This window comes from Tauraco erythrolophus, chromosome 13, assembly GCF_009769465.1.
Source record: "Tauraco erythrolophus isolate bTauEry1 chromosome 13, bTauEry1.pri, whole genome shotgun sequence".
Classification (NCBI taxonomy): domain Eukaryota; kingdom Metazoa; phylum Chordata; class Aves; order Musophagiformes; family Musophagidae; genus Tauraco; species Tauraco erythrolophus.
In genome coordinates, this window is record NC_141477.1 from 20,082,481 (window position 1) to 20,108,172 (window position 25,692).

The 25,692-nt window shown below is 46.1% G+C and overlaps 1 protein-coding gene across 1 annotated transcript; it reads right to left on the bottom strand.

Moving 5' to 3' along the window:
- Positions 1-1,134: 1,134 nt before the first annotated feature.
- IRS4 (insulin receptor substrate 4) lies at positions 1,135-23,928 on the bottom strand. Its single transcript, XM_009988127.2, is given in 10 exon segments — positions 1,135-3,559; positions 20,430-20,474; positions 20,477-20,756; positions 20,758-21,587; positions 21,590-22,339; positions 22,342-22,641; positions 22,644-23,087; positions 23,090-23,338; positions 23,341-23,587; positions 23,590-23,928. Coding segments are annotated over 10 exon segments (3,489 nt in total). The 3' UTR covers positions 1,135-3,554.
- Positions 23,929-25,692: the final 1,764 nt, after the last annotated feature.

Sequence of the window (25,692 nt, forward strand, 5' to 3'; positions counted from 1 at the left end):
CCTCAAGCAGTTAACCCATTTCGGGTGCAATGAGACATTCAGTCAAAGGTCTCTTAAAGCAGTGGTGAGGCTGTTGCAACAGTCCTCACAGTGTCTGGATCATTTTCCCCGTTTGTTTGCTGCCGGTAAGGCTGTTCCTGCCGTCTATGAGAAGCACTGTTTTCTTTTTCTCCTCCATACAGGACACATGCTATAAAATGAGGCCCTGAGTGAGAGGGCTGGTTTATTTGGGGAAAACCCTGCCCTTACGGCAAGCTCGACTTTTACAGGGCCCCGTTCGAATGCGCTGTTCTGACTAACAGGGTAAGAATTAAATCGGTTCTTTCTGAAGAAAGGGCTAATCCAAGACATTTCACAGTAATCACCCACATCTATGGAGATCGTGTATGCTCACATCCAGGGAGAACAACTCTTCTATACAGAACTATTGACATATCCCTCATGGCAGTAAGGAATCTGAAAAGCCATTACATTTTGTTGATATTTTCCAATTTAAAGTTCAGTTGTTTTTACAAGTGGGGGCATTACCTGAAATTATGAGGTATCTCTACGGGGTTTGGTTTTACATACTGAGACCTTATTTAACATATATCAAACCGAAGGATTACTGCAAAACTTACAACAGCAAGCCATTCTTGTTCCCTTCTGCCCTAAACGCTAAAGACAGGAACCTATTTGATACCAACCTGCTAGAAATTCCTTCCAGAACTAGGACTTTTTGATCATGAACTTTCCATACCCATTCATGGACAAAGTTATGAACAAAAATTGCCACAGCCTTCTGCATTTAGAGCAGAAAAAGAAAGTATCAGGCACTGTTGTGTGGGTTTTGTGGGTTTTTTGTATTTTTTTTTCTTCTCATTCAAAAACTCAGTTGTTTACCACCACTACGAAACTATGACGAAGAAAACTTGTGGGAGTTTCGCTGCATGTTACCTTTTAAACTACGTGGCAGAGACAATTGTACAGCCTGGGAACTGCTCCCCTGAAATACACAAAAAGCTCCTCCAGATCCTTAAGGACATTAGGGTGACAAAACCACTTTAAGAAAAAAAGCAGCCACAGCAGGAGGAAACGCACTTCTGACAGCAAAACCCCAAAGTTTGTTTAAAAATAAAAACGCAGACGCGGAGCTACATGAACACGTATTTACTGCAAGTAGCTCTATGGAAAGCCAAGTCAGATAAATATAAACACTATACAGAGCTTCGGGCCAGTCTCCCAGAACCGCAAACGCGATGTGTTTTACCGAGAAAACAACATAACAATATTTACAATGGAAGACAAAGCCAGATCAATCAGCTCGACTTTAAAACAGATCTGTGAAGCAGAAATAGCAAATATAATGAACAGTTTTCAACCATATATGTTTTAGTTTGTACAGACAATAACTGTCCAATATCAAATTAAATTTACAGGACAAACATTGTTCTATCATTGGTATTTTTGTACTATACAGCAGCATAAACGGGTAGCTGGAAGGTAGTATATATAGTGATATGTTTTACATCATCTGAAAATGTTCTTCCAGCACAATACTGAATAAATTAGTTGCTGTAAACTAAGAGATTCAAAAAGATTGCATATTTATTATGCTGTACCTATTAGTATTTGTACCACTATACTTGAGGTTACCCATTTACTTAATTATTCAGCATTTATTAAATCAGTGCTGTATATTGTACAATGGCAGCCTCAGGGATCTAATATGAAATAAGTATGTAACATATTTCTTCAAAACAACCTTTTCCTTTCACATTAAGTGTTTAGAACTATCTTCGCCCAAATTTTGATTTCTTAGAAAAGATGTAAAGCTTTATAAAAAGCCGTCTACATATTGCATTATTAATTTACGAGACCAAACAAAAGCTATATGGCAAGACAGTATCGTGGTCTGTAAGAGTGGTTGTATTTTTAATTAGTGTATGTTTAGCAGCAACGAGGAACTGTACCAACTTAAACTTCTCTTCCAGAATCATAAACAGACCTGTGCTTTTAAACCCCGTAGCAACAGTTTTTCCTGTCACTAGACACTGCATAAACTGATTGGTATCATGTTTCCAAAAAAAATAATCTCCGTATTTCAGTGAAAAAAGTCTTGGTGTTTTAGTGACGTGTACATTTTAATACTACTCAAAAATAGATTTGGGTACACATCACCGATCGATCAAAGCTGACAGTGCCTAATTTGTTACACAAACTGTAGTAGCAATTTAAAGGTTGTATGTTAGAGGTGAGGCAGCCCGACAGAGGAGTTGTACAATATACCATGTAGAGGATTACCAGCTGTGTGGTGCAGTACAGCACGAGGATTTGTGTACCACTTCGAAACCCTTTAGTAATCGTCAGTGCTAAACTTTCATTACACACCGCATGTACCAACGACTAGTGTCATGCTCTTTAAGTTCATAGCAGTGTTAAAAATCTAAATTCATTTCAACCAAAAAAAAAATTCAGTACAAGAGTGAAGCACTTAAATTGTAGAAAAATCAGGGCTTATTTTAAAAAACGTCAAATAGTCATTGTTCGTATTTCTGTAAGTGGGATAAAGACAATTGATGAGCCAACATTTTACTTTTTTCCCCCCATTATGCCAGGAAGAAAGAGCAAAAATAGTCCCGAATTAAAAACGGGCTTTGGCTGAAAGTAAGATCAATTAGGGTGGTTTCCCTTTAAAAAGCTACAGCTGACAAATATAATGCAGAAGTCACAAACGCTGGGTACGACTCTGCAGTTCTCCATCTGAATGCATGAACAAAAACCTCATTTTACACAATTCGTATTTATAAACAAGTATCTTGAGGGTAAGAACAAAAACAATCTACAAGACAACCAGCCCATTAATCCTACTTTGTACATACCAAAATTCTGAGAAAAAAAAATAAATTCAGTTTAAGCTCTGACAGACATTTGATTTAAAATATTCTAGCCTATGATCAAGAAATACCTCTTGTACCGTAAAAGCAAAACCTTAAAAAAAAAAAAAAGGCAGAAGAGGTCTCTCCTCCTCAGACCAGTTCAGCCCCACGGGTTCACCCCTCACGCTAACGTGCACCTCTCCCTCCCTCCTTCTGCCCAGCCACCTGACAAAATCCTGAACTGCCAAAATATTTCTGAACAATACGTGTTTTAAGCTAACCACTTGTTAATGTACCAGAGAAGCAAACCCCATGTTAAACAGACAATCAGAAACTAGCTTTGACTTCTCAGAATATAAATTAAAAAAAAAATTAATGGGAGAGGCAGGAGGAAGAAAGGGGCATAGAGGGATCTCCTATTAGCATTCACACTGCCTCCCAAATAGATATGACATGAAAGACCAAATTCCATCACCAAAGCACAGCTATGAAAGAAATCTCAATTCAAATTAATTCGACTGTAGAGAGCTGATGTCTATGAAAAAATTACTGAAGAGGATGTGTGTCTATGTCCGTGCTGGTGAAAATGAAAGTAGCTGGCCGGAGCTGAGCTTTGCTTCCAAAAGCACCACACAGTTTCTGGAGTTACCAGCAGAAAAGACTTCTCTTCCAACAAGAGTTTCCATGGCAATGCAGTCAGTCTAGAAAGGAAGGGGGAGAAAAAAAAAAGTCAGCGACATTTTAAATGCAAGTTACATTGGAAAAAGAATGTTTTCTAGTGAGGAGACTACATGGAGCTTATCCATTGCAGAAGTGACAGCTGCTACATGCAGAACACGGGTCCCTCACAGAGAGGGGGGTTCTGCCAGATGAAGCCACACTGGGAAGTCCCGAGCCATGGAGAAGAGCTGTGAAGCCCGCAGCACGCACCGCCGAGCTGACACGTGTGCGCTGCACAGGAGATGGGACCACAGCCCGCGCCGCGCTGCTGGCGCCCGCGCCGCGGGAAGGACCAAAGCTGCCCATCACCTCCTTCACTCTATTTCAGTATTTCAGTATCTCAGTATTTCGTTTCACGAGCTCTTGACCCTCTCAACACGACGCGCGTGGCAGAGGCTGTTACTACGCCCGCGGCAGGACGGACAGACGTGGAGCTGCTCTGCTCACCCGGGAGTAATTAAGGTTGTGGCGAACACTCCCATTCCAGCAGGTACAGAACTGCCACACAAACACTCCCTGCAACTCCAGCTCCCAACAGGGAGCGGCAAGTCATGACAGCTGTGTGCCCTGTCCTCAACTTTTCAGGAAAAAGCTTAATTTAGTTACGATAAGAACCACCTCCGAGTGCAGTTTTTCCCTTTCCAAGGAAGCCTCACTGAAAGGCACCAGGCGATACCAAAGCACATCGCTACGGCAGACAGCAACCTCGACTGCCGTCAGCAAAATCCAGCGGCTTCCAACTGCCTGGGAAAGGCAAACTACACAGCGCTCGGTAGAACGAGGGGGGAAAAAATATAATCTTGTATTCCAGAAGATACAGTCAGGTGACGAGGCAGAAGTGGAAACGGGGGAGAGGGTGACCCGAAAGCAGAACGCCAGCTCTGCAATTAACCATGCACGTGCCAAGGTGAGAGTCACTCAAGTTCCTGACACATGAAAACCTGGCGAAGGGGATTCGAACACTTTCCGCAGCGGCGTGAACACAGACTGAGGAACAAACAGAAAGTCACTTCTCAGCTCATTACAAAACCCCTTTCCACTCCCAACAGAGCCAGTGGGAACACTAATTTTCAGTCTGGAGGGGCACTATCAGCTAAATCACTGGGTTACGCTGCCTCCCAGACCTGGTGAGAGTGTTCTCTTCCAACATTTGTCCTCTCGGCCAAGAGTGAGGGCACTGTCCTCTGCCAATGCTTGAGTGGCTTCGGTCACCTTCTCTTCAAGGTTTGAGGCACATGTCTGCAGGATCTGCTTCCTGGCATTACAGGAAAGAAGGAAGTAGCAGGTTGCTCTCGTCGAGGAACAACAGCTAGCGTAAGAGATTTAGCCTTCAGAAAACATCGAACAACAGACATGTCGTCTGCTTTTTCTCCTCAAAGCCACACAGTACAAGCTCTCCCACTGCTCCGGGAGAGCTTGCTGTCGGTGAGAGCTGCAATACGGGGAATACTGCCCCGTGAAGCGCGACGATGGCAGCACGGCCCGCTGGAACCAAAGGAAGGGGTTTGGAGCTTAATATGCTGTTCTGCAGGGTCACAAGGAAATCAGGTAAATCTCATTGCTAAGGAAAGCACAGTGCTTCACCGCCTCTGCCACAGGAACAGGCTGAAGAAAACATGACCATCTGAAGAACAAGTGAGCATTATGTGTAATAACACAAACCTGTATGTTTACTTACATAACCAATCGTCAAGTATGCACACACTAACTCCACCCTAAGTTAAAGAAGTTCTGATTTCCATCCTGCTAAAAATACTGTCTCTTCAAAAGAAAAAGAAAGAAAGGGAAGAAAAAAAAAAAGAACAAAAAAAGAACAAAGCTGAGCTGAGCTGCATGGAGCAGCCCTGGCCCCACCACTGCCGCAGGGACAGCCCCAGCTCTCAGCCACGGCCGCCCGCTGCTCAAGAGAGAAGCAAAGACCACCACAAGGCTGGAAGCAGTGCAGCCGTACAGAGGGGTCCTTCGGCTTCCGAGCAAACTCCCTGTTATCCCTACACAACCCGCACCAAGGCCCAGGTTGCTGAGTTTCATTTTTCAAAAATATAGTCACTTGGTTCCCCACAATTCGAGGAAGAGACAGCCAAAACACACCCACCACTGGAGAATCTCCGTTTGTGTTATTTCAGACATCATAGGAGCACTGCAAAAAGCTATTGCAGAGCGTGATGTGGTTAGTGACGGCTTTGTTTTCACAAAAGCCAAGTGAAGCTATTATTTTTGAAATAGTTTTCCTCTTCAGAAAAACATTATTTTGTTGTAGGACCAAAGGATGCAAACACGCACCACGGCTTGCAGTGAATCACACCTCAACGATGCAAGTCAAACATTAAAACAGTTAAAGCTTCTATATTAAACTTCTGTTCAGTAAAAATTAACATCTGCCAGCATCCCCCCACCCTTTCCTTGCTGTGGACCTATAAGCTTACATAGAAGGAACTTCAAAAACTGCCTCTGCTTTTGTCAGGACATTTTTCCTCCACGCCTAACGCACAAGGCACACCTGAAAGCTGTTGGACAAGTTATTCTAATCTCTCCACGCATATCCCCAAAACATTTTGAAGAGCAAAGGCCCAGCTGTTTGAATCAGCCAATCCCATGTGGCAGAACTCAGTATTTACCCCTAAAACTTTTTGAAAATTTTCATAAACTTATGTCAAGTTACATTTTAGATAATTGGAGGCAAAGGGGAAGAGCTTAAGAGCAAAAAGCCCCTCCTTAACTCCCAAATTTGATTCTTCGAACAAGCCTGGTAACTCCGAAGGCAGCATGATAACCAATTCCAAAGCAAGCTCACCAGGTAACTCTAAGCAGCGCCCCCACCAGCGTGGATTAGTTTATAAGAAACGAGAAGAAACTATCCTCAACTAGGCTTCGTTACAGCTTGTACGTTCCCTGGATGCTCTGGCTCAAACAGAGCTTTACACCAGCGTAAAGGCAAGCTGGGGACCTCCCTGCAGTGTCCTCCCTTCCTGGAACCCTGTGCTTGCTAGACAACGTCTCATTAATTTGTCCACCCTTCTCCCTGTGATTAACAACTATGCTTCAGCGTGTTTCCTCTCCATTTTGAAGCTAAGGCAGAACTGCGGGCACTGTAAATAAACACCAGGGAGTTCCACGTAAACATTCCCTACAAGCTGATAAGAGTCTCAAAGCCCTGAGTCTTTCAGACACGAGTTATTGCTTGTCACCACTTCTCTAATCCCCTTGTTAAAGCTGAAAATGTCAATATTGTAGTTGGAGCAGTGCAGCTGGCTGATGCCCCGAGTCTTCTTTTGGGATAAACACATCAAGCATTTATATATAGAGAGATCGGTACAGATATAAATTCATATATATCTCTGTATACATATATCAGTATCAGATTGAAAAGGCAAAAAGAAACTTGTGAAACTTGACCACATTAAAAAACTTCCCTCTGAAATCTAAAACAAGACTTAGGTCTTGCGAGATCCCTCCCACAAAGCACCAGCGGTCACCACCATTCCTGAGGGTGGCACTCGGGAGGCCGTTCCTCACTACAGCAGGACCACAGCCACAAGGGTCCACAGGCCACCCACCACTCATCCTGCGTCACGACCAGCAGAGTCTGCGTCCAGGGGCGGGCAGGGCCCCCAGCAAAGCTCAAGACCGTTTCTGCAGTCGCAGTCACAGCCCTGATACCAATTTCTGACCCATGAAGTTGTAGGAGCTCCAACTGATGTAGCTTCCCCCACCACATCCTCCCAGGAAGATCTGCACTGAACCAGTGCCTGGCAGTGCCTCACCTTCTAAGTGCTGATACCTACAGCTAATTTGCGGATTTCCAGCTCTGCAGCTCCTCACCAGAAGGATCCTTAGGAAGTGGCCCAGGTTTATTTCACAAGGTTGCAAGAGGGCTCAAGCATTAAGCTCCTTGGTGGCTCTTCTCTTCCACACCTTCCACCTTTTGACAGGCCAGCAGGTGAAGGTAAACTAATGGAGGACATGAAGCGCTCAAAGAAAACAACACAGCTTCTGTGAAGATGGATGATCTCATTTCAGTCTTCACAATGTACGCTTCATAAGCCAACAATTTTCTGTTATAGCACAAACACGAGAACTGCCGATCAACAATAAAAACCAGATTAGCTTTGCATTACAGGTACCATGGAATGGGTTTGACTCAACACTGATGGCACAGTGAAGGATCTGCCAGAGAAATGGATGAAACCACTCTTCTAAAAAAAACCAAATTGTGAGATGTGAACTAGCTGGGAAGAGACGAACAACACTCACAGAGCAGCCCATCAGTCCCCAGGAGTTCTCAAAACAGAAATGCCACCAAATAAAACTCGGTGGCCACATCAGACATGACCAGTTTGAAGATAACTTTCACTTGCAGTGCAAACACACTGCTGTTCCTGGATTGTCATGAGCTCTTCCAAGAAAATCTGCTCGGTCTACCAAAACAAAAACAACAACAACAAAACCAGCACCACCAAAAAAAAAAAAATAATCAAACCCTGATAACCGATCATTACAACAAAACAAGCAGCAAAAACCTGAACTCCAAAAAAAAAACTCCGCACTTCTGAAGCAGCCTGGAAATACACTAAGTGGTTTTCACAGCACCCTACACTGGACTTTTCCAGTTATTCCAACTCCAGCTCTGTTAACAGATTCCACACAAAAGCGTCAGCCTTTATTCACAACTGAGCTCTACTGCTCCAGAACATTGAGAACAGCACAAGCCCAACTCCTTATAAACGTTTAATATGGAAAACAGGTCCTGAAAGCATTCAAACATTTTCACAGATCACCTCTCAAAATACAGAAGCAAAGTTTAGAAAATTAAAACAATGTTCTCCTCATTACACAATTCTGTTGAAATTCATCAGTTTAAGATGGAATCAGATTATAAAACTACACCCAGCTGCCCAAATCTTTCTGAGGAACAATCAGAAGAAAAGGATCCCAAGGGCAGAAGAGAAACTAAGAGGGCAAATATTTAAAATAGGATGGCAGTATGCCATTCCTCAAAAATGTTTTGCTTAAAATTAAGGAACGCATTGAGAAAGCGCTCTGCAAGTTTTCTATGCAAATAATCCATAGTTTCATAAAAATTAGGGGCAGAGAATTAGAGTAGTCTTAATTCATTAGATTGCAAACTCAGTGTGTTCCATTTGAAAACGTATCAGATGAGAATATATCCAATTTACACTTCATTTCCTGCACCTGAATTAAGGTCATACCAGTCAGGCCACATTGAAACAAACCCAGAGGTTTTAAGAACACAGTAGACATCTCCTAATTCCATCAAAGAAATCCATCCTAAATAATATTTGTTTTTACAGGAATGGCTTTTACTGACATAATTCTGCAACTGATTCCTAAAAGGATAAAAGCTTTGCTTACAGAAGATATTAATTTAAGATAATTAAATTATTAAAATCTCCATGTCAAAGACTAAGACAGCTTAATGCTTTCTGGAGAAGACTACTGAAGTTCTCCATTTCCTGAACTTCAGGTTAGGGGGAAATCGGAATTAATCCGACTCACGCAGCTCAAAAGCAGCAGAACAGCCCGAGACTTTCTGGCACGGATGCCCACACAACATTCCTGTTGTTCAGGAAAGCACCAAACCCCAGCACAACTTCAGGACACAACGTCCAAAAGCATTTTGCTCACACTACGGGGACAGGGCAGGAGAACTGCAATGTATTCCATTTCAAACCTTCCCTCTGGCATGCAGCGAAGGGGGAGGGAGGGAATTTGCCCAAATACATTCTTCACACATTAGTGAGAAATTTTTTTTCCCCCGAATCTTGCCATTTACATCATTACTCTCCTACATCCTTGTCTTATTTCTCCGAGGTCTTATTTTAATGGCACAGCTTTGCGCCTTGCTGGAGGCACACGGTGTCGTTTGAGAAAGGCAGAATTCCTCCTTCACTTGCACACGCACACACCAAGTCTACAAACACAAATCAGAAAGCCCTACCCATGTGCTGTGGCCATTACCACACCTGGATAACCCTGGCACGGGAAGACATCCTTACTTGGGAACCATGTTCAACGACACACTCACCATTATCGCATATTTCACCTACTTTCTTCACTCAGCAACAAGCTAACGATGTTCGAATTGAGCTAATGAATATATTTTGTACCTACAATTTTACTGACTTTCCACAAGCAAAAAAAGCAAAACTTGTTTTAAAAAAACCCAAACTGTTACATGACCCACTTTTCATTGGATAAACTATTTAAACACAGAGACTGGTAACAACACAGCCCAGTAAATTAGATCCCTCCTCGAGCTGTATTTCTAAAATTTAGAAGACAAGGTTGCTCTTACAAATAATCTTTATCCACAAGCACTCATTCGAAACGTGGTTCCACTATTCTTCATGCTTAGCAATTTCATGAGCTAAAAAACTCTTCTTATGCTTTCAGATCATTTTTATTCACTTTGCAGAAACGCCTTATCTTTTGCTCCAGTGGCTCCTCTTTCTGTTTTAATAAACAGTAGTGGTGTTTCTAGGAAGGCCTCACACACACTCCCTAATTTCACTCTTTTACTGATACTATTCCTAGAAATAGGAACCTTGCATGCAGTTTTGGCAGGGCCCTAACATCGACTCAAATTGCATCAGACAGCTCGACAAGAAGTTGTTGGCTGTTTGTTTTAAACTAAATTTCTAGTATAATATAGTGAGACAATATATTAAGAAATCAACTTTTCTCCACTTAAAAACACACAGAAGTTCAAAGTTTCAGATTTTCATGTTGCAGAAGAATGAAAAAAGTTCTGCTTTTTCAAAAGCACTCTCATGGCAAGTGTGTAAGATATGACAACTGACCTCCTAAACTGCAGAACACGTAGGTAAATTTTAGCCCCAGAAAAAAAAAAAATAATCTTGTTTGTGTGGCTTCTGACAATACCACCTGCTACAGTTCACTCTGCTCTCATGACAAAGCTTAGGAGCCCTGAAGTGCCAACTGGGAGGAATATATTTTCCTGCCTATGCTCTTGCCACAAACTCGACGTTAAGAACTGCTGAGAAACGAATCGGAAAGAAAACAGCCACATCAAATACCAGTGCTGAACAGCACACACAGCTCTCGTTCCCTCACCCAGAAAGAACCTGGAATAACTGGAAGAGTTTCAGAGTAGCGCAGAAAAACTCAGGCAAGGTCTGAAACAGCTTCCCAGGAAGTTCCCTGGAGGAACAGCCAGGTAACAAGGACCCCTCACGCTGCAGAGAAGTATCAGGACATATCAGAAAATTAAAAAAACCACAATATTATAGCGCAGGTCTGTGCTGCCTGCAGTACAGGAAGCCACTGACAGCACACTGGCTCACCGTACGGCAGAGGAGGATACGGCATCTACACAATCCTAAGTGGCATGGAGAGGGAAGATAGAGTTTGTTATCTCTTCCAATACCCAAACCAGGGCCTGCCAAACGAAGTCAGTACAGAGCAGGGTCCAAAACAGACGGAGTGAGGTCTGCAAGCAACGTGTACTGACTGTGACCGGGGCTGCAGTGGGTGCAAGGAGTTTGCACAGGATCAAACGGAGATTGGAAAAGTACTTGGATTAAAGATCCATGAAGGATTATAAAGCAGACATACTACATCAGCCTCAGGAAATCTCCCAGGCTGGAATGAATAAATAAATAAATAATAAACAAATAAATAAAAAAATCAGAGGCCAGGTGTATGTTTGTGGGAAGTATTCCATTCGCCTGCCCGGCTCTTCCTCTGCTGGGTGGTGTCTGCTTGCAAGGAAAGGTCTTCGGTTTGAGTGAGCAAAACTATTGTTATGAACACGACTAAGAGAAAGGACAGCGTCACTAACAGCTCCCCACCTTTCAAACCACCTTTCCTGATATTTCCTTTCTACAGAAAAGTTTCTCCTTTCTACAGAAAGTTTCCCGTTCTAATTCATCCCTTGGCTCCTCCCAACCACTTCAGCCACCGACCTGTGAACGCATTCGGCACTACCTTGTTCTGTCACCTCTGTCGCCGTAAATTACGGCCAAAGGCAGAAAGATGCTACATGGCCACGTACCCAATAGTTCCGCCCTGCTCAGCCATGCCTGCGTGCCTGCAGAAATACAGAAATATCTTTGCTATCAGCCATTATCTGATACTACACAGGGCAGTGGCATGCATCAATTTTTTACATGTTCCAATTATTGCATTATTGAATCTGCATTAACTTTAGGATACCCAAACCTTATGCAGGGGAGGAAGAAGAAAGGTTCGGACTGCATTGCACGTGTGAAGCAAGGTTTTCTCAAAGCACAAGCCTAAAGAGCCAAGGACAGGAGCTTGGAGGAGCAGCTCAGGAGCTCACAAGGACAGAGTTAAACCACGTCTACATACAGACAGGTTTTAACCAACAGCGTGCAACTCTTGTTTGGTGTTTACCTGTGCAACACGTCAGTGTGAATATTTCAATCACTAATACCCTCAGCAGTGAATTAGGCCTCACTGCTGCCACTGCTTCCAGACTCACCCGCAACCCCTGCAGCATCTGCTGAACCTGACCTACCGACACAGGAGTAAAACCACTTTCTCCTGCCAAAGCCACCGTTCTGCACTCCCGCTCCCGCAGGCGACTCTCACGCAGCCGAGGCACCGCAGCAGTGACGAGCTGGTGCCACCCAGACCTCCCTGTTCAGAGCTGGACTCCACACTCTGACACACTGGTTACAAACCCTAAAGGTGAATACATCTCCCAAGCCACACTGCTGCCTCCCAGAGATGCCACCCAAAGAGCCCCTGCAAAACCAAGAAGGAACGAGCGGTAACACCAAGGCACAGCCTGCCCAAGAAGGGAGGATGCAGGTCCACGCAACATTAACTGCCTGGGGACGTCACACAGGGTGATGGATCCTGTGCTCTCGTAGGCACTCCTGCACCCCTGCTTGTACCAAATCTGTCAGTCACATGGTTGCTGGAAAACTGACTTACAGAAAGGAAAAAAAAATAATCACATTCCACATTTAAAAGGGAGAAGTGAAGACTGGGACATGCTCCCGACTCGGAGATACATGTTGGCCCACATTCCTCTTACCAAGATTAATATCCTGGCCAGTGTTCTGACATCTACCTCATCTTTTTCAAGTCGTTTAAACCATTACAACCAGTGTATTTATAGTTTGCTACCTTCCACCGCTCCCTGCCGTGCCTGTACCCTTCCAAGTGCCCCTACCAGCTTCCCCTCTTGCAACCGCTCTCAGGCAGCCTCTTATCTCTCTGCGAGGCTGCCTCTTATCTCCACTCTGCCAATGGCAGCAGCCTTGATCTTTATCTCACCCTCCACCCCAGCACATTGTTTCATCCGTCTCTTCAGTTTCATCTTTTAAATAGTAAGCTCCTAAGGACAGGGACCAACACATTTACATTTGTGGCCCAGGACAGAGGACCTCTGTCCTGCCTCCCTGTTCAGGTTCTACAACGAGTAGAGATCCTGTCTGGAGCTACGAGCTTTCATTAACAGACTGTCTTAATATTGTCTGAATTACCTCGAGATCAAATCTATTCATTTTTTCAACTCATTTCTAACTGACTTCCTGTTCACCACAATCTGCAATTTAAAAACATCTTGTTCTAAAAACAAACAAATAAGAAATCCACCCACCCCACCCCGAAAAAACACCACAGAGTTAAACATAGATGGCAAATACCTCCCAAAGCGTCTCACATAACAAAAAGCAAATATTCCAGAAGCTTTAACTCCACAGTGGATGTTACTACTGAAAACTCAAACAGTTTACAAATTTTTCTAACAGCCTAACTTAAAACGCAAAAAAAAAAAATCTCCATACAGCAAACAGTATCTTTGTGGCCTCCTCACCCATATTGGCTTAGACTTAAGAAACTTTCGTGGTTTAGACTTACAGAAATTAAACTTAAAGCACATTCCCTCATCTGTACTGATGGAAGTTTCACCCAAATTCAACTCGTGCTGAAGAACGCCCTGCAAACAGGCTCTGGCTACTTAAACCAGCAAAGCAAAGTTGCCCAGACTTGGGGAGAAGCCCTTCTGTATCGTTTGCTGGTTTGTCACAGCCATTTTAACCCATAAGGTGCCACAAAAGTCGCAGAAACACCAGTGGCAGTCGATACCTTGAACAGGGTTTTCATATCAATAAGGCAGCACGTGGCTCACATTAATGGGTTTTTTTCCTTCGCCCAGTGTGCAAGAGGGTCTCGTTTATCTAAGGCTGCATCTGCTTCACTGTCACTGCGAACTCTCCAGACTCCTGGTAGCCTAACAGATCTGTGTGAAAAGGAGCACTGGTTACCAAAAAATAATTCAGGCTCAGCTGATTCAGCATCAAAAAAAAGTTATATTGCAAATTCAGCTGTTCAGCAAGAGCCATAAACAATAAAGCAAGCTGGCTTGCCCTGAGTATGGGAAGGGAATCACACTATTCCCTGTGGAAGGAGGATATCGTTCATTAGTGCCTCAATAAAATTAGATGCAAGTTTTACCAGGTTTCTTGCATACCTTTTGGTATTATTTCCCATGATTTTCAGAAAAAGAAAAAAACATTTTGATATCCTCAGTCATTCCACAAAATCCTGTTCTACTGAAAGGGAACCTTTGTCCAAGTAGGTAGCATATTTCTGAGCCTTTCATGCCCTAGCAAAAAGGAAACGCTATTCTTATCTATTTTATGACCTAGATGATAATTCAATTTGACATTTATATAAGTTCATTATACACATGCTATACAGTGAACGCAAGCACTATTCACCTTTGAGTGATAATTTAAAAGTTTTCCATATTCTTGAGTCACATTAAATTGTATCGTCACCTTGGAATTATAGCCAAATCTTAACTACATTGATCTCAGTATAAGCCATTCTCTTTCAAAAACCCTTTCTTCTTGGAAAATTAAAAATATTAGACCTTACACTTAACTCCCAAATCACTGGCACACAACACACACACAGACACACGAGCAGTCTGAATTGTAACATCCAACCACACAGCTAAATTAACAGGAAAAATGTACTGAAATAAGCAACCTTTGCCCCTTAAGATACAGCTCACGACTTAAATGAGGGCAGAAAATTCTTGCTAATGCTCTACTACACTGCTGCTCCTGGGGTAATGCTACACCTGAAGCAAAATCTCCACGAATCCAAACACTTGTATGTTCAAGATCATTTAGATAAGATACTCAGCAACAACTCTGAAGCGCCTTTGATGAGTCAGGCTAATTTACCTTTGTCTTCCCACTGCCCTCAAGTATGTCACAAATCCCCACTGATCAAGGTTCTCAGCTAAATCATAACCCTCCCTAAGCTGAGTGACCTCTGCAGAGACTCAGGGCTTGATTAAAACTAGAACATACTTTTTCCTTTTCCTCTAGTCATTGCTTTAACCTGTAAGACAACAGTGCGACTTGATCACTGGATTGTTGTTAATATGCAAAAGCAAAACGTGAAAAAAAGTCAAACAGCATATTTGCAAGGTGGGCCATAGGACAGCTCTCCAGCCAACTCATTAAATACCATTTAAGGATGAGTCGTGAGATAATGCTATATTTTTCGGACAAAACAGCAGTAATAGCACATCCCCAGGGTCCGGAAAGCTTGACTCTCTCTCACCTTCTTTTCCATTTTATCACTGCATTTTCCTCTGGGTTGAAGGAGGTCCCATTTGATCACAACAGTACTTAAAAATAAAATTGCAGAGTTTGTTTCCTGCTTCAGATCAGAAAAACACACTTGTTAGCGCAATCGACATACCAGACAGCATTCAGCATGGTTTTAGGAACACCACATCCACAAACAGAGCACACAAACACACACCGAGGTACCACACGGACTATAAGCTCTTTCTACTACCATCCAAAACCTCAAGGTAGAAACCCTCACCCCAGCAATCAGTATGAAGAAACCTTATTAAAGATCCTTTCATAAAAAAACAAGCTTATGCAGAGAAAAAAAAACAAACCCAAACTTGACCACTGCTAACATGTCACTGGACATACAAAAAGCCCCTAAGAAACACCTAGTGACAAACCACCCCAGTAATCCCAGGCTGGAATACAGCCGCTGGAAGGACTAAATAAGCACTGAGCACCTCTGCTGCTCCCACCTGCCACTCCAAGAGACGGGGGAACAACGTGGAGTTTGAGAGGGAAAACTAAAAGGGTAACAACGCATTTCAGATCTCCCCAACAGCTTGAATCAGAGCCGGATCACTCCCAGAGCTCCCCACGTTCTGCGGCGGTGCCTTAACCTACAAGACAGCCACGAGCACGAAGTTTTATACTTCCAAAAGACCTATGTGACCATCAGCTGCAACTATGGGTTTAAAGTCTAGAAAGTTGATTTCCAAAAGTATTTCAACACCAACTACAAGTAAGCGTTCTCTCTCAACAGCAGGGGAACGTTCCTGTCTCAGATTTTCTCACCCAAGCACAAGTAAAACCAACTGATTCTCGGTCAAATATGTCATAATTAGCTCACTCCCACACTGCACGGCAAAAATCTGTTCTCCCTTCAGCAGCTCATATACTACTCAAGAAAGTTACCCTGGGTATTTTTAAGCACAGCTTTAAGTCACTGTTAAAGTGGCATCTGTTACAGTAAGAATAAAATGGTTTTTTAAGAATTATTTCCCCGGCATTACTTCAAAGATGTAGGATACACAGCAGCTTTCAGAAGGGCTTCAATAGGGTTCTTCAAGTTATTTTTAAATGGGCCCGCGCCTTAAGTATTCTGCCAATACAGAAAAGCCTCAGTTTGAAGCAAATTTTTAAAAACCACTAGTCTGAAACCCAAAAGGGGCAGTTATTTGCCTGGTATTCCATAAACTGTAATTTACTATATTAGTAAGAGCTAAAACTTCCAGCTTCTGAATTTCTCAATGTGTATAATGTTCATTATATTCTTCAAGATTTTGCATTTGAAATACACAAGTTCCCATAAAGGACCCGGACAATTCGGAACACGAGTTTTGCTGTACAGCTGTACTTTTTTTCCTTCCTCTCAGCTCCCCAAAGCTCTCACAACGCTCTCGCCCAGCTTAGCACAGGAGATTAAAAAGGTGAGGAACACTTAAATTGCAATCCTGCACTTTAGAGAACTTCTGAAATAATATCTTAGCACTGTGTTAAACTATCAGGTAGAGATAAGATTAAAGAGTGGGTGTAAAATAGGTGGGTTGGTATTAAGCTGAACATTACATTTACTCTGAACAGTCTGTTTTGGTTTTGGAGTCCAGAGTATCTTTGCAGGTTTAATATTTCTAATTAAGTCTGAAGAAACTTGTATTATACGGGACCCATTATGCAGTTTATTACCGTCCCGTTCTCATTATCCTCCTCAGTTCCTACAAGGTCCAATAACAAGGTGTACATTAGCTAAGCCCTGTTTGAAGTAGCTTTAGTGTTCTGTACTCCTAGCACAAAGTTTCATGACTCAGATTCATGTAATCAAAACTGCAAACCGCTTGCTTCAATATTGTGTAACAATTTTGTGATGAAACTGGTTCACTAATGACCTCCTTAAACTTCAAGCACTAAAAATCAGAACCTTATATTCTTTTTATCATCATCAACATAAAACCTGAGCTCAAATTTGCCTAAACCTAAAATAAAGTTTAAAAACAAGTCAGGCCTATTTACCATTTCCAAGTCAGTACCCTCCCCCTCCTCCACCCATGTCATGAATGGAGAAAGGAAAAAAAATAAATTTGATTCACATCAGTGAACCCGAACCAGAAGCAGTTTGGGAATTACAGTGAGGGGGCAGTGATGCATTGGAAATCACTCCACCACCCTCCGCAGTCAGGAGAAGGCAGCTGAGTCACAGAACACAATATTCCAGTTAAGCAAACAAAAACAAAACCAAAAAGCAAACAATCTGAAGTTGGGAAGTGTTTTCCTTCCAGTCAAACTGCAGTTTAGGGAGGAGACAGAAAGTTCTATACCGGATAGCTCCTTTCTGGGAAGGAAAGGGTAAATGAATCTGCTAAATATTTTCCTTAAGAATCGATTTAACCACAGAGCGTTTTTCAGGCAAAGAGACCGAGAGTGGGATGTAGGAGGAAAGAAAAGACAGCACTCACTTCTGCTGAAAGTCTCCAAAAGTATTAAAAGTATCGATTACACACAGGGACACTACACCTCTTCAGGATATAAGAGGTTTAAGAGCCAAGCTTTATTTTCCCTCTTCAGAATGGAATTTGAGTGTTTTTCTGGGTCACAGAAAAACTTTTAAAATATTAAAATAAAAGCTTTATTGTAGTAGAAACTGATAAGCTGTTTAAAGAACACGGACTTCTATAAAGAACATGGACTTCTAAAATCATGCTTGCTACAGCTCTGCCACGATTTAGTACGTGAGTGAAAACTGATACCTTTATGATCAAGAACTTTAAGTCAAAAGACAGATACCTCACCAAAAAAGAGAGATACCTCACCAATTTTCAGCACTGTATTCAAGTCTGGCAACCTGCTTCCAGCCTGGACTGTTCCAAAATCCTTCACCCCTCTGCCAGCCTCCTACCAGCAAACAACGTCCACACACCACCTGCCCTCCTGCTATACACTAAAAATATTTTGTGCTGTCTTTATAGAAAACTCTCAGGCCTTGTTTTGGAGCAGTGTTTTATAATTTGTTTTTCTTTTTAGGATTAGAAAGAAACCACCATCCTAAGCTCTTACTATTCTCATGCTTAATTCCCTGCCAATGCCCATGTTTTTATGCACACAGTTTCTTTCACTTCATTCTAATGCACGTTTCATTTCCAGAAAACTTCAGTTCACAGCAAAAACCAGCAGCTGTAAGTCTCTTGTGTCTGCAACTTGTAACAGACCCGGGGAAAACCCCCGGCACAGGCCCGTAGATATTTTGCTGTAGCAGTAGTAAGCAAAATATTTCACATAAATGCAATTCTAAACACATTCTCTCTTGAAAAACAGCTTTCTGAAAAAGTGTTTTAAATTTCATATTTACAGCAGAGTTGAAAGGAAATAATCTCTGTTCCTTTTTTTCCCCATTTTGTAAGAAGTTTTACTTTATAACATGGATTTAAGTCATATGAGGGGAACAAAATCAAGCAGGAATTCTGCTATCTTTTGGGGTGCTTTCTCCCAAAAAGAAAAAAAAAAAAGACCACCACACAAACGGGCTATGGCAATCAATGTGCCTTTGACTTAGCAGGCAAAGACTAACTTTGGAAAAAAGCACTTCTTGGACTGGCAGCTTTCAACGTCTTCTAAATTTGATTCCAACCAACAAAACAAAGCAGGGGAAAAAACCACTGAGGCGAACCACACATTTCTGAGCAGCCCCAAGCAGCGCTGCCAGACTTGATGGCATGCGAGCTGAGTCAGGCTTCTATCTTCCACTATTAAAGGCTACACAATTTTAAGCTCCTGCAACACCTTCTGCCTTTAGATGCTTAGTTTTCAAGTGAAACTAGGAAAAAAAACCCCTACCACTTTGATATTTAAGACTGTAATTAAAAATATAAAAGCCAGCAGCAGCCTGCCCCTTTACTGCTTTCTCTGTTGACAGAGAAGTAGACAAATATCAATGTCCAACAGCAATTAAATATTTCCTCTTAGTACTCATCAATTATTGACTATGCACACATTTGCAAGAGAGGAAAACATCATTTCCAACACGTTCTGTTTTCCGGCCGGGTAGGTGAACTGCTGTAAGGAGTTCAGTGGGTCACTAACACCAAAACAAGGATTACACTTCCCAAGTTACAGTGCAAACGCAGCGCTTGCACAAACACTGCTCTTCAGGCAGTGGACATGCATAACACCACCAACAGCTAATTACTATTTTTTGCTCCCACCATGACAGCAAAGAGTTTATCATACAAATAGGAGCGTCCCTCTTTCTCATATTCTTCCTCCCCATCCCCAACATTCTTATTTTTATGCACACCTGAAACGGCATTACCTTAAGTTTGCTCAGACCACTGATCACTTGAAAGCTAGCAGCCTTCTCTCTGAAGTTTCAGACCTGGAAGACACTGCTCAGAGCCTACTCCTCCTCTACTACACGCATTCCTCTCCTGCTACGCAAAAGGCAGATCCCTCTGTACAGCTGGAGAAGGGTTACGGCTCAGCTGAGCCCTTGGACACTACTAGAAGGTGGCTGAACATGGAGGGCATGGGCTGGAGAAGGCCCCCACCACCCTCGCCAGCCACCAGGAGATGGCTCCTCCGGAAGATACAGGATATTTTGGAGACCAGAACTCGACAACACCAACCTTCAAGGGGAAAAAAACCTGTTTACTAAGATTCAACTAAATAAATGCAGGCAGATTCACACATGAAAACTCCAAAACATGCATTTCACCTGCATTTATTGAAAGAAACAGACCTAAGCTTCAAATTTTCATGTCTAAACCCAATTTAGCAGCTTTCAGCTTTCGCTATCCATGGCAGAAATTACAAAGTATCAAGTTCATGGGGAGGGGAAAAAAAAAAAAAAGAAAAAAAGGAAAGAGTCATCTAGTTATAAAAAGGGAAAAAGAGGAAAACAAAAGTGAAGGAAAAAAAGAGCTACCATAACCTCAGGACAAGAATTCCCAATATGAAATATGATTAATGTTTATATTACCAAAATTATTTTATAAAAAAACGAGGCAGATGACAGTCTGACAACACCTCCAACTGCCTGGAAGAGTCACACAAATCCCTTAGGCCCAGGACCACGTCCCCGTGCAGCGGTTAGGACGCTGCGCTACGAAAGACTGGCTGTACCAGAATAATAAAGATTACAAAAAACATTCTACCCCACTCTGAAGACCACATTTTAGAATTTAAGTCAAAAATCTTAATTCCTAGTGTTAAGTAAGCATGCAAGGAAAGCACTTTGAGAGTTACGAACCTTTTCTCGCAGCGTTGCACTTCAGACCCTCGGATCTGCCGAATCTATGCTGACGTAAGCGCCACTGTCCAAACACGAAGTACCATTCTGGAGATGGCAGGTCGGCGCTGTGGTACTGGCCTCACAGCTCACAGGATCATCACGCAGATTCAGAGCGATGTAGTTTAAGCCATTCTGAAATCCAGTTGAGGTATCCCTGGACATTTTGCTTTCCTGACCATCAGAAATGTTTTCATCCGGTTTCAACCAAACATTGTCAAATGAGGCAGAGCTGTGTCTTTTGCTACTATCAGTAAAGAAGGAGGAGGAGGTCGTCACAGTCCCAGCAAGAAGAGAAGGTTTCAGAGCTGTGTCTCCTCCTGCCTTGAGGATCGGCTCGAATCACTTTCGGTCCCATGGGAGGTTCGGAGCTAGGAACGGAGAAGCTACTGCTACCAGCATATCGATCCACAATGCACAGCCTATTTACGATGGAAGAAGGGCTCTCCAGCTTCACGCCGCCGTCGGATTCCGCAGCAAACGGCCGAGGTGGCGTTGCTGCCATGTTGAACGTCATCTCCGTGTAGTCATCAGTCCTGTTACTCGCGGCGCTAACACACGCAGTCCCAAAGGAAAGCCTGGCGTAGTCGGGATTCGGTTGGTTTCTAGGGATACCGGGACTTGCATAAATGGAAATATCCGTTAGAGAGTTGGACAGTTCCTTTGCTGCTTTTGGTGACTGGACATCCAAGTCAACACTCATATAATCAGAAAGCGGGGACTGCCTGTGGTCACTACTTGAGCCCAGAGATGATGGCGATCCTTCTGCGGATAAGGAATACGGTGTATTACTCGCCTTTTCGTTAAAATCAATATTTATGTATTCACCAGGGCTCGCTGGCTCAGGTGGAACTGTACGATCGTACATTCTTGGGATAGTATTACTCCCTCTTGTACCTAAGGGGAGTCTTGTGGGCCTAGGAGCCCTGTTCTGCACAAGTCCTTCATCTGAACTTTTCACCGCTGGGGATTTGGAGATGCCGTTAGCCAGAGTCTCGCTGCTGACCCCTTTCACGTTCTCTGGTCCACCATACAAGAGTTTTCCAGGTGAAGACATGGGAACGTATTCACTGTGGTCACCGTTGTGTCCTGATAATGCCTTAAAGCTTCGGGGCAAAGAAAATACGAACTGAAACCTTTGGAAACAGAACCGGTGTGAACATAATTCGAATCACTGGGGTGCTTTGGAGCTGAATTACCAGGTGACATATCCATGTACTCATTGTTTATGATCTTCTCATTACTTCCTTTAGAAATAAATCCAGTTAAAGGGCTTCGTACAGGTGAAGAGCCAGCCTTTGGAAACATCATCATATATCCTCTGGAGTCAACCTGAGACGGTGACCATGAATTGTTAGTCTGTTTTGGAATAGACATGCTTTTAGGAGTCATTGGCAAATAATCACTGTTGCTGGATAGAGAAGATGCAACTCCTGGCATCATTGGCATGTACCCATCATCCCTGGCTTTACTCCTACTTTGGTTACATACGGAATCGAGGTTAGCATCATTGTACTCCGACTCGTGGTTATCTCTCAGTTTTGGTGTTTCAGAGTAAAGTAATCGTCCGTGATTTCCTGCAGAATCTTCATCTAATGAAGCTGTAGTTTGTGTCGTCTTCTGCTGCACTGCTACAGAGGTTGGTTTTGTTAGAGAGTAAGTTCTTTTCCTGAAACACTTTTCAGCCTCCATGTAATCATCTCTTGAGCTATCATCCACCTGTTGCTTACTCATGGACATGTACTCACTCAGACAGTTCTCCTCTCTGATAGGCGGTGTGTTTCCCAGGGAATCCGGTGTATTACTCCTGACTCGAAAGTACCTGAAGTCTCCAGGGCTGGAGCCATATTCATCAGAAGAGATAAACCCCCATCGCTCGGGGAACCACAAACGGATGAGCTAGAAGGCCTGGTCAACATGTCCGAAGCAGAGCCATGGCCACTACTGGAAGAAACACTGATGGGACTTGTAGTGGAGGGAAAATGAGAGACAGGCAGCGAAGCAGACCTGGTGTGGCAAGACAAGCTGAAAGCGGCTCTCACGTACCTTCCGCTCCCTTCTTGCCGGCCCAAATTCATCCTTGCAGTATTCAGGTGGATCAGACTCCCAGTCACTGACCTAAAAGGCCTAGTCATGGTTCCTTCTCCTTCACTGGATGTCCTGAAGCGATAGGGTTGCTGCTTTTGGTGGTCGGAGGAGTTCCTCCAGCAACACCCTCAGTTCTAGATCTTCTCTGCAAGCCTGTCTGGCTGGGGGGCAGGTTGCCCAAATGCCTCCTGGTGGTGATGAAGGAGATGGGATTGGTACCACCACCACCACCAGAAGACTGGCTCTTGCTTCGGGGCCTGAACTCTGCAAAGGCCTTTAGAGCTTTCATGGTCTCCAGAAAAGTCTCGTGCATATTCTGGGCAACCACCGAATCGTCCACTTGCATCCAGAGTTCCCCAGGTCCAATGGAGGCAGACCTGCCCACTTCGATGAAGAAGAAGTTCTCCGAGTGCCCGCAGCGGCGAATATTCATTAGCTGCAGGTGGACGGAGGGCACCTCCGAGTTCAGCTTGACGAGGTGGATGGCCTTGCTGGAGAGGCACAACCTGTACACTCCAGTGAGGTTTTTGTTTGACCCAACCCTTTGGGCTTGACGTTGACCTGCCACACCTCCTTGAAGACGGTGCCGGGCCTCAGGGCGGCCCCGTAGTGCTCATCGTCCTCGTCCACCTGCTGATCAGCATGGTCCTCCTGCTCCAGAAAGCCCCTCTTGCTCTGGCTCATGAGCTCGCTGATGGCCTGGTACCAGGCCTCCTGCTCGGCCTCGCTCTCGGCCAGCATGGCGAAGTACTCGTCCTTGGTGTACAGAGCGATGATGTGCTGTGCTTGGCGTCCGCCCGCCGGCTCACGGTGAAGCACTGGTAGAGGGGGATGACCCGCTTGGGCGGGGGGCAGCAGAGGGAGGCAGCCCCGCCGCCCCCCGCCGCCCGCAGGCTGCTCTTGAACTTCTTCTCGCTGTCGTAGTACTCCAGGCGGGCCGGGGCCAGGTGGCTCTCGGCGCGCAGCACGAAGTAGCGCTTGTGCCCGTGCTTCTGCTTCCGCAGGTAGCCGCACTTCCTCACGTCCTCGCGGCGGCGGGCGGCGGGGCGCCGCGGCTCGCCGGGAGGGGCTGCCCGCCGCGGCCCGCCGCGGGGGCGGCGCGGCCCGTGGCGGGGGCGGCCTCCGGCGCCGGGCAGAGCGAGGCGCTGGGCGAGCGCCGCAGCAGCAGCAGCAGGTGGTGGGGCTGAGGGGACGGGCAGCGGCCGCCCTCGCCCGCCGCCGGCTCCCCCTCGCCCGCCGCCGCCGCGCCGGGCACGCCGGGCTCCTGCTGAGGCGCGGCTCCGCCTCCCGTGTGGCGGGCGCCCGGCTCCTCCTCGCCGCCTCCGGCCGCCGCGCCGCCGCCGCCGCCCGGGCCATTCATCCCACTCGCCATCTTAGGGGCCAGGCAGGGTCCGGAGCGCCGGGAAAGGGGTACGGGGCGGGCAGCGGGAATCCGCCCTCACCGGGGAAGCGCCCCCCGCGGCGGGCCGCGCATGGGGAGCGAGCGGTGCCCGGCGGTGCCCTGCCCGCGCGCCCACCCGCCGCCCCGTCCGCGCCCTCCCGCCGGCCGTCCGGCTACTCGCCCTCACGCAGGCTGCCTCGGCGGCACCGCGGCGAAAACATCACGTGACGCCGCGGAGGGCGGGGGCGCGCGCGCCGGAGGGAGGCGGGGGCGGGGCCGCGGCCGGCGGCGGGCGGAGCCCCCGACGCCGGGGCGAGGGGGGCAGCGGGCAGCCGGCCGGGCGGCTCGCCGGAGTGGCAGGGGGACAGCGAATAGAGAACGGCGGACCCTTCCTCAGCGACCCAATCAGCGGGCGGCGCTGGTGAGGAGGCGGGCTTCGCCGCGCGCTGTCCTGGGGAGGCGGGGCTGCAGCGGATGGGCAGCGCAGTGGACCAATAGCAGGCGGCGGCGGCCCCGGGCAGGCCGCGATCTAGCGTTGGTGTTTCCTGTGCTGGAGACGGGTGAGTGGGGAAAGAGGCGGGGCCGACGCTGACTGGCGGGGGGGTGTGAGCAGCCGGGGCATCAGCCAATCCGCGCCTCACACACACAGCTAGGGAGGCGGGGGCGGGGAGCTGCGCGTATTCGGCGGCGCGAGTGAAACGGAAGGCGGGGGCTTGGGGAGATGGGCAGGCCGCCTGGCCAATCAGCGGCAAAGCGCCGTTCCGACGGGGGTTACCGGCTGACGTTGCCTTCGCCCAGCTTCTGCGCGGAGGAGCCCGCCCCTCCGCGCGCGCGCGGCCGGGGGCGGTTCCTATTGGCCGGCGGGGAGTTCGGCGGGGGACGCCGGGCGCGCGGGCGGTGGCGGGGCGCAGGGAGGGAGGGGCGGGGCGGGCGCGCGCGGCGGAGGGAGGTAAACAACCCGTCGGCGCGCGGGCGGCCGGTGGGGCCGAGCGCAAAACCGGCGGCGGCGGGCTGAGGAGAGCGGAGCCTGCGCGTGTCGCGCGCCCCGTCTCCACGGGGCTTCTGCCTCAGCTGCTGCGTCCTCACGTACCCGTAAGCCCCCCCGCCCCCCTCGACTTGTGTCAGACGCAAGACAGTGCGGTTTTATTCGAGTGCAGCGCTCTGTGGTGCGGTACTTGGTTTATTTTTGGTGCGCTGCTATGTCGTTTGGCATCGTCGTGCTGTGGGGGCTGCCCAGGGCCAGTCAGGGCTGGTTCTGGCGCGATTCTGTGGCGGCTCGATGCAGCGTGCGATTTCAGTCAGTGGTATCCGGGCAGGCCGCTGGCGTCACCCCCGAACTCTGGATCAGAATGCGATGAGTGAGGAGCAAAGCCCTGTGTTTTGCAGGCAGACTGTGGCTGGGCACCTGCGGGCTGTAAGGTTCTCTCCCCTGGCTGGATTAACTGTGTTGTTAAAATACAGGGCTAGGTGTTACCCGTGGTACAGGTGTTCCACCATGTCAGACAGAGCGTGGAACCGTTCATAGCCCTTTACCTACCTCTATAATGCATTCTTTCTCTCTAATTCATTCTTTCTTCTACCTGCTCACCAGGTGTCCTAACAGAGGCATTTAATTGGCGTAGAGGGCTCAGCGGTTTCCGTGACCCATCCACGAACTGCCACGAGCAGGAGCAGCTCACCTGCCTTCGTGCGTGGCAGTCGTTGTTCAAGCAGTGGAGGTCAGGGTGTTGCCCACCGATGCAGTCCCTGCTGCCC